Source organism: Bombina bombina, chromosome 4 (genome assembly GCF_027579735.1).
Source record: "Bombina bombina isolate aBomBom1 chromosome 4, aBomBom1.pri, whole genome shotgun sequence".
Lineage (NCBI taxonomy): Eukaryota > Metazoa > Chordata > Amphibia > Anura > Bombinatoridae > Bombina > Bombina bombina.
This window is the reverse complement of record NC_069502.1, coordinates 780,836,559-780,846,639: the sequence shown is the minus strand read 5'-3', so window position 1 is coordinate 780,846,639 and position 10,081 is coordinate 780,836,559. Positions and strand designations below refer to the sequence as shown.

Below are 10,081 nucleotides of genomic sequence, written 5' to 3'. Positions count from 1 at the left end.
AAATTGTTGATCAAATTCCTTAAATGACAGGAATGGGAAAAAATGCCAATGAACAAGCTTCTAACAACCAGAAGCAATAAACAATGAGACTTAAATATTGTGGCGCCAAAAAAGCCGCCCACATTATTTGGCGCCTAAATGCTTTTGGCGTCAACAATGACGCCAGATCCGGTAACGCCGACATTTTTTGGCGCAAAAACGTCAAAAAAATGACGCAACTTCCGGCGACACGTAATGACGCCGGAAATGACAAGAAAATTTTTGCGCCAAGAAAGTCCGCGCCAAGAATGACGCAATAAAATGAAGCATTTTCAGCCCCCGCGAGCCTAACAGCCCACAGGAAAAAAGTCAAATTTTAAGGTAACAAAAAATTGATTTATTCATATGCATTATCCCAAATATGAAACCGACTGTCTGAAATAAGGAACGTTGAACATCCTGAATCAAGGCAAATAAATGTTTAAACACATATATTTAGAACTTTATATAAAAGTGCCCAACCATAGCTTAGAGTGTCACAAAATAAGACTTACTTACCCCAGGACACTCCTCTACATGTAGTAGATAGCCAAACCAGTACTGAAACGAGAATCAGTAGAGGTAATGGTATATATAAGAGTATATCGTCGATCTGAAAAGGGAGGTAAGAGATGAATCTCTACGACCGATAACAGAGAACCTATGAAATAGACCCCGTAGAAGGAGATCATTGAATTCAAATAGGCAATACTCTCTTCACATCCCTCTGACGTTCACTGCACACTGAGAGGAAAACCGGGCTCCAGCCTGCTGCGAAGCGCATATCAACGTAGAATCTAGCAAAAACTTACTTCACCACCTCCATGGGAGGCAAAGTTTGTAAAACTGAATTGTGGGTGTGGTGAGGGGTGTATTTATAGGCATTTTAAGGTTTGGGAAACTTTGCCCCTCCTGGTAGGAATGTATATCCCATACGTCACTAGCTCATGGACTCTTGCTAATTACATGAAAGAAATAACAGCTTTACTGAAATTCTGGATGCGTGAGATATTTTAAAGAAGTATTTTATATTATTTTATTTTCTCTATACATATATTTACTGTTGCTTTTAAATATACTGATTATTTTCATTTATATTGTGTTGTAATATTTTAGGAGTGCGCTAGTTAGTGAGAAGAAATTCATTTAGACAATGTTGTTTTGGCTTTAAGTCTCACTATTTTTCTATTCATTGTTTTTTTATACATACATACATATATATATATATATATATATATATACATACATATATATATATATATATATATATATATATATATATACACATACATATATATATATATATATATATATATATATATATATATATATATATATATATATATATATATATATTAATATATATATATATTAAAAAAATGAAATTATTTACACACAACTTGTGCAGTCAAAAGTCATATTGCTGTAAACCTTTCTCTCAGTTTCCCATTATTCAGAAAGACATTCATTGCTTTTCCATTGGTTTTTGGTAAATGGAAGGCTGTTAACTGCAGCTGCGCACAACACTTCTAATATTTCTGGCAGTGATGGGGTAATCAGGTAGCTTGTAAGGTTAATTTAAGCTGTAATGTAGAGATTAACCTCCCACCCCTCTGATCTCTACCTGATCCCTCTCGAACAGCTCTTCTTTCCCTCAACAGCCCAATAGTCACCACCATCTTAGATACTGGCAGAAAGTTTTATGGGGCGTTTTATTGCAAGGATCCATTCTCAACCCTCCGACCCCCTAATCCCTCCCAAACAGCTCTTTATCCCTGCTCCCTCCAAATGGTCTCTGCCATCTTAGGTACTGTCATCTGTCTGCCAGTACCCAATGTATAATATTTTTTCTTTAATTTTTACAAATTATTTTAAAATATTTCTGTAGTATAGCGATCCTCCCTCCCCCTCAAGGGATGTCCCCCTGAGTACCAAACTAAAATTCCCAACAACAAAGGGGTTAATCAGCTGTTAAGGGTAATATTTGTGTATTGCAGGTATTACCTTCATAGCAAGTTTGCAGTTTAAGGCTTTTTTTTTTTAAATGTATAGATTTTTTTTTCTGTAGTGTTGGGATGCCTTCCAAACTAATCGTACTCAATCTGATGGACAGATCACATGATTGAACTAAACTTTGGAGACTTATGTTGCAATGCCAACTCCTTCCAATTAATTCTAATTGGAAGAAAATACTGTCCCTGGCTGAATTTACAATAAACTCAATATGTCACAAAGCATGCTACACAACTCTATTAAAGCTTAAGGATAACATCCTCAACTTTCCTCTGGTATACACCCAAACAGGAGTGACTGCATCTGATTGGAGTATTAAGAATCCCAAGCTACATTTGAAAAAGATCTGTATTGTGTTAAGGAAAGCTTCTGTGCAATGCAAGTTAAATGCAGATCAAAAACATAATTTATGTAAGAACTTACCTGATAAATTCATTTCTTTCATATTAGCAAGAGTCCATGAGCTAGTGACGTATGGGATATACATTCCCACCAGGAGGGGCAAAGTTTCCCAAACCTTAAAATGCCTATAAATACACCCCTCACCACACCCACAAATCAGTTTAACGAATAGCCAAGAAGTGGGGTGATAAGAAAAAAGTGCGAAGCATAAATATAAGGAATTGGAATAATTGTGCTTTATACAAAAAAATCATAACCACCACAAAAAAGGGTGGGCCTCATGGACTCTTGCTAATATGAAAGAAATGAATTTATCAGGTAAGTTCTTACATAAATTATGTTTTCTTTCATGTAATTAGCAAGAGTCCATGAGCTAGTGACGTATGGGATAATGACTACCCAAGATGTGGATCTTTCCACGCAAGAGTCACTAGAGAGGGAGGGATAAAATAAAAACAGCCAATTCCTGCTGAAAATAATCCACACCCAAAATAAAGTTTAATGAAAACATAAGCAGAAGATTCAAACTGAAACCGCTGCCTGAAGTACTTTTCTACCAAAAACTGCTTCAGAAGAAGAAAACACATCAAAATGGTAGAATTTAGTAAAAGTATGCAAAGAGGACCAAGTTGCTGCTTTGCAAATCTGATCAACCGAAGCTTCATTCCTAAACGCCCAGGAAGTAGAAACTGACCTAGTAGAATGAGCTGTAATCCTTTGAGGCAGAGTTTTACCCGACTCAACATAGGCATGATGAATTAAAGATTTCAACCAAAATGCCAAAGAAATGGCAGAAGCTTTCTGGCTTTTTCTAGAACCAGAAAAGATGAAAAATAGACTAGAAGTCTTTCGGAAAGACTTAGTAGCTTCAACATAATATTACAAAAACTCTAACAACATCCAAAGAATGCAATGATTTCTCCTTAGAATTCTTAGGATTAGGACATAATGAAGGAACCACAATTTCTCTACTAATATTGTTAGAATACACAACCTTAGGAAAAAATTCAAAAGAAGTTCGCAACACCGCCTTATCCTGATGAAAAATCAGAAAAGGAGACTCACAAGAAAGAGCAGATAATTCAGAGACTCTTCTGGCAGAAGAGATGGCCAAAAGAAACAAAACTTCCCATGAAAGAAGTTTAATGTCCAAATGAATGCATGGGTTCAAAAGGAGGAGCTAGAAGAGCCCCCAGAACCAAATTCAAACTCCAAGGAGGAGAAATTGACTGAATGACAGGTTTTATACGAACCAAGTCTTGTACAAAACAATGAATATCAGGAAGATTAGCAATCTTTCTGTGAAAAAGAACAGAAAGGGCAGAGATTTGTCCTGTCAAGGAACTTGCGGACAAACCCTTATCTAAACCATCCTGAAGAAACTGTAAAAAAATTCTCGGAATTCTAAAAGAATGCCAGGAAAAATGATGAGAAGACACTAAGAAATATAAGTCTTCCAGACTCTATAATATATATCTCTAGATACAGATTTACAAACCTGTAACATAGTATTAATCACAGAGTCAGAGAAACCTCTTTGACCAAGAATCAAGCGTTCAATCTCCATACCCTTAAATTTAAAGATTTGAGATCCTGATGGAAAAAAGGACCTTGCGACAGAAGGTCTGGTCTTAACGGAAGAGCCCACGGTTGGCAAGAGGCCATCCGAAAAAGACAGGAGCTGGATTCCGCCCAAACCAGAATTCGAGATACTTCTTTCAAAGCCAGAGGACTGTGAGTCCCTCCTTGATGATTGATGTATGCCACAGTTGTGACATTGTCTGTCTGAAAACAAATGAACGACTCTCTCTTCAGAAGAGTCCAAGACTGAAGAGCTCTGAAAATTGCACGGAGTTCCAAAATATTGATCGGTAATCTCACCTCCTGAGATTCCCAAACCCCTTGTGCCGTCAGAGACCCCCCACACAGCTCCCCAACCTGTAAGACTTGCATCTGTTGAAATTACAGTCCAGGTCGTAAGAACAAAAGAAGCCCCCTGAACTAAACGATGGTGATCTGTCCACCACGTCAGAGAGTGTCGTACAATCGGTTTTAAAGATATTAATTGAGATATCTTTGTGCAATCCCTGCACCATTGGTTCAGCATACAGAGCTGAAGAGGTCGCATGTGAAAATGAGCAAAGGAGATCGCGTCCGATGCAGCAGTCATAAGACCTAAAATTTCCATGCATAAGGCTACCAAAGGGAATGATTGTGACTGAAGGTTTTGACAAGCTGATATCAATGTTAGACTTCTCTTGTCTGACAAAGACAGAGTCATAGACACTGAATCTACCTGGAAACCTAAAAAGGTTACCCTTGTCTGAGGAATCAATGAACTTTTTGGTAAATTGATCCTCCAACCATGATCTTGAAGAAACAACACAAGTCGATTTGTATGAGATTCTGTTAAATGTGAAGACTGAGCAAGTACCAAGATATCGTCCAAATAAGGAAATACCAATACCCTGTTCTCTGAATACAGACAGAAGGGCACCGAGAACCTTTGAAAAAATTCTTGGAGCTGATGCTAAGCCAAACGGTAGAGCCACAAAACTGGTAATGCTTGTCTAAAAAAGAGAATCTCAGAAACTAAAAGTGATCTGGATGAATCGGAATATGCAGATATGCATCCTGTAAATCTATTGTAGACATATAATGCCCTTGCTGAACAAAAGGCAGGATAGTCCTTACAGCTACCATCTTGAATGTTGGTATCCTTACATAACGATTCAATATTGATAGATCCGGAACTGGTCTGAAGGAATTGACCTTCTTTGGTACAATGAAGAGATAGAATAAAACCCCAGCCCCTGTTCCAGAACTGGAACTGGCATAATTACTCCAGCCAACTCTAGATCTGAAACACATTTCAGAAATGCTTGAGCCTTTGCTGGGTTTACTGAGACACGGGAAAGTAAACAATCTCTTTGCAGGAGGCCTTAACTTGAAGCCAATTCTGTACCCTTCTGAAACAATGTTCTGAAACCAGAGATTGTGAACGGAATTGATCCAAATTTCTTTGAAAAGAACGTAAACTGCCCCATACCAGCTGAGCTGGAATGAGGGCCGCACCTTCATGGGGACTTAGGAGCTGGCTTTGGGTTTCTATAAGGCTTGGATATATTCCAAAGTGAAGAAGGTTTCCAAACTGATACCGCTCCTGAGGATGAAGGATCAGGCTTTTGTTCCTTGTTGTGATGAAAGGAACGAAAACAATTATTAGACCTAAATTTACCTCAGATTTTTTATCCTGTGGTAAAAAAGTTCCCTTCCTTACAGTAACAGTTGAGATAAAAGAATCCAACTGAGAACCGAATAATTTATTACCCTGGAAAGAAAGGGAAAGCAAAGTAGACTTAGAAGACATATCAGCATTCCAAGTTTTAAGCCATAAAGCTCTTCTAGCTAAAATAGTTAGAGACATATACCTGACATCAATTCTAATGATATCAAAGATGGCATCACAAATAAAATAATTAGCATGTTATAGAATAATAATGCTATGAGAATTATGATCTGTTATTTGTTGCGCTAAAGCTTCTAACCAAAAAGTTGAAGCTGCAGCAACATCCGCTAAAAATATAGCAGGAGTAGAGACAGCCCCATTAACCTTAGGGATTTTGTCCCAAACTCTAATCTGTCAGATGGCACAGGATATAATTGCTTAAAACGTTTTAAAAGGAGTAAATGAATTACCCAAATTATTCCATTCCCTGGAAATTACTTCAGAAATAGCATCAGGGACAGGAAACACTTCTGGAATAACTACAGGAGATTTAAAAACCTTATTTAAACGTTTAGTTTTAGTATCAAGAGGACCAGAATCCTCTATTTCTAATGCAATTAATACTTCGTTAAATAAAGAACGAATAAATTCCATCTTGAACAAATACAAAGATTTATCAGCATCAACCTCTGAGACAGAAACCTCTGAACCAGAAGAACCATTATCAGTATCAGAATGATGATGTTCATTTAAAAATTCATCTGAAAAAAGAGAAGTTTTAAAAGACTTTTATGTATACTAGAAGGAAAAATAACAGACATAGCCTTCTTAATGGATTTAGAAACAAAATCTCTTATGTTATCAGGAACACTCTGAGTATTAGATGTTGACGGAACAGCAACAGGTAATGTAACAGTACTAAAGGAAATTTTATCTGCATTAACAAGTTTGTCATAACATTTAATACAAACAACAGCTGAAGGAACAGATACCAAAAGTGATACACTTAGCTTTGGTAGCTCCAGCACCGGGCAGCGATTTTCCTGAAGTATCTTCTGACTCGTGGAACATCTTGCGATATGTAATAGAAAAAACAACATATAAAGCAAAATTGATCAAATTCCTTAAATGACAGTTTCAGGAATGGGAAAAAAATGCCAGTGAACAAGCTTCTAGCAACCAGAAGCAATAAATAATGAGACTTAAATAATGTGGAGACAAAAGTGACGCCCATATTTTTTTAGCGCCAAATAAGACGCCCACATTATTTGGCGCCTAAATGCTTTTGGCGCCAAAAATGACGCCACATCCGGAACGCCGACACTTTTGACGCAAAAGAACGTCAAAAATGATGCAACTTCCGGCGACACGTATGACGCCGGAAACAGAAATAAAAGTCCGCGCCAAGAATGACGCAATAAAATGAAGCATTTTCAGCCCCCGCGAGCCTAACAGCCCACAGGGAAAAAGTCAAATTTTTTAAGGAAAGAAAAAATGATTGATTCAAATGCATTATCCCAAATATGAAACTGACTGTCTGAAAATAAGGAATGTTGAACATCCTGAGTCAAGGCAAATAAATGTTTGAATACATATATTTAGAACTTTATAAAAAAGTGCCCAACCATAGCTTAGAGTGTCACAGAAAATAAGACTTACTTACCCCAGGACACTCATCTACATGTTTGTAGAAAGCCAAACCAGTAATGAAACGAAAATCAGCAGAGGTAATGGTATATATATATATATATATATATATATATATATATATATATATATATATATATATATATATATATATATATATATATATATATATATATATATATATATATATATATATATATATATATATATATAAAAAAGAGTATATCGTCGATCTGAAAAGGGAGGTAAGAGATGAATCTCTACGACCGATAACAGAGAACCTATGAAATAGACCCCGTAGAAGGAGATCATTGCATTCAAATAGGCAATACTCTCCTCACATCCCTCTGACATTCACTGCACGCTGAGAGGAAAACCGGGCTCCAACCTGCTGCGGAGCGCATATAAACGTAGAATCTAGCACAAACTTACTTCACCACCTCCATAGGAGGCAAAGTTTGTAAAACTGATTTGTGGGTGTGGTGAGGGGTGTATTTATAGGCATTTTAAGGTTTGGGAAACTTTGCCCCTCCTGGTGGGAATGTATATCCCATACGTCACTAGCTCATGGACTCTTGCTAATTACATGAAAGAAAGAGATGCTAGGTTTCTCCATTTCAAGTTCAAGGTGATCAAGTATGGTTGTTCTTAAAAAAAAAATTTGAAGCAACCCTCTGTCAAACTCGGCCTCTTTTAGCGGTCCGTACCATGTCTTTTTTTGTGTAGGGCTGGTGTGATACTGTCTTCTCCAGGTTCTATCCTGTATTACATGCGGTGCCTCCACAAATTGGCGATCTTTAACACATATTCCAAAATGATTTATCTGCCAACAATCTGCATGGCCCTCTTCTACTTTAAGCATCTTATGCAAAATAAGATGCAAAATCCCTGAATAAGCTTCTTTAGGCTACTAGAGGGATCTGTGAGGGGTGTTCTGTCACACCTTGGCAACACACTTGCTTTATTTTTTTCTTACACTCTGTTTGTATGTGCCTACTGGTGTGGGAGTAAAACCATAGTCCTGGGTTTGCTAGACTGTTTCTTTACAGGTGAGCTACTACTAGTAAACAGTGTTTTGTTTTTTTTTCTTTTTGCTCTGGTACCACCTACCCACAGCTTCATCTTATTAGCAATTAAAGACTATTTAAAACCAGCCTTTAAGAGTTTCTAGTTTATAGGATTAGTTTCCTGGGTGTGCTGAAATCTCATTTCTGACTTCTTTGGTTTTCCCTCTTGATCGTGTTTTCCCCCCTGCCTGAACACTTGTTTTCTGATTTTGTACCTAGTTTGCCTGTCAGTGTCCAAACCTTGCCTACCTGACCTTGACTCCCTTGGTACCATCATTCATTGTCTAACCCATCACCAGATGCTGACTAGCAACCATGAATTTTAGAGGAGTAATCTAGGTGCTGGGATATTACACTCACATTCTGATTTGCTCTTTTTTTCTTAAACAAAAAGTACTACACAAATTTAAAAAAAAGGCAACTCAAACAAAAAGAAAAAAAAAATCCACAAATTTCATGAAAATACTTTATGTAAAGGTTTAAAAAAACTTGAAACAAACCCTTACCAGTTATGATTCAAATCCAAATATTCAACATTAATCCCTTCTTTAATCTCTTCATAGTTACTTTCAGAACCCTTAAAAAAAAGCATAAAAAAAAAATGTAAAATGAATTCAAATGTATACAAAACTTATTGCAAACATAATATATGCTTACCCATATTGCATCAACAATGTGTTCTTTGAGAATCCTGTTCATATCCCAACTTAGGACATGATATTCTGATGTGTCGTACATCTCCCACTTGTTTATACTGGTTTCAGTGAGAGTATAAAAGCAATCTTCTTTATCCCAAAGGACACTACAGAGCTGCAATATATATATATATCATTTTATTTATTTTTAATAAATATTTTTTATTGAGGCAAAAAGTCATATTACATCATATGAATCATAAGGTAATCCAATTTGAAAAACATTTGTTTCAATTTCAAATATGAGAAAGCTCTTTTCTAGGCAATGCAAAACTATAGTGATTGAAAGCAAATTAAATTTATTTTTCTTCTTCCAACAAAACTGTTGGATAAATGCAACATGGGGTCCATGGGATACCAGTGTACACCTCTGTATTCTATTTAAAGAGTTTCTGTATAGGTTTTTTTTACCAGATGTCAAAATACAATAACAAACAACAAGCTATACAAAGAGGCTAGTTAATGTGTAACTCATTTAGGTCAAGAATTGAAGAACGTTTGTTAGGAGTGTCCTCTTTGGGTGAGAGGAGAAAAGAAAAGTGGGGGGGACTATATATGTGTAGAAAACACAAACACTTGAAGGTTCTGTAGTTTAGTTCTAAACTCTACAATGAGGAAGGGCCATAATTCTAACATAGTGCTGGAGTTCAACAGAATTATTAATTTGTGATACATACGATTCCATAAGTTTCATATATTGTAAGACAGTCACAACTTGTGCCCAAGTAGGCAAAGATTGATGTAGCCAAGTCCGTGCCAAGGCCAACTTTACTGCCAAGAATATGCAAATGCAAAGTAAAATTCTGCGGGAAAATATGAAATAAACCTGCACAAGCTAACAGTGTGATGTAGATCTGTTGTGTAGAGAAATAATTGATGTCTGATGCCACAGCCGAACAATCTTGGGGCAAGACCACCAGATGTGTAATGGAGTACCCAAGTCATCACAGCCTCTCCAGCATTTGGGCGCATTGGCATGACAACATTTTAAACAATCTAATAGTAGTGAA

The 10,081-nt window shown here is 36.7% G+C and overlaps 1 protein-coding gene across 1 annotated transcript in view; it reads right to left on the bottom strand.

Moving 5' to 3' along the window:
• The window catches only part of NUP133 (nucleoporin 133), a 750,179-nt gene that overhangs the window by 541,961 nt on the left and 198,137 nt on the right, over positions 1-10,081 (bottom strand). The window contains exons 7-9 of the mRNA XM_053712280.1: positions 9,034-9,186; positions 8,882-8,953; positions 8,691-8,757 (exon numbers count right to left, since the gene is read on the bottom strand). Coding sequence (XP_053568255.1) covers positions 8,691-8,757; positions 8,882-8,953; positions 9,034-9,186 — 292 coding nt within the window. The remainder of the gene's footprint in view (positions 1-8,690; positions 8,758-8,881; positions 8,954-9,033; positions 9,187-10,081) is intronic.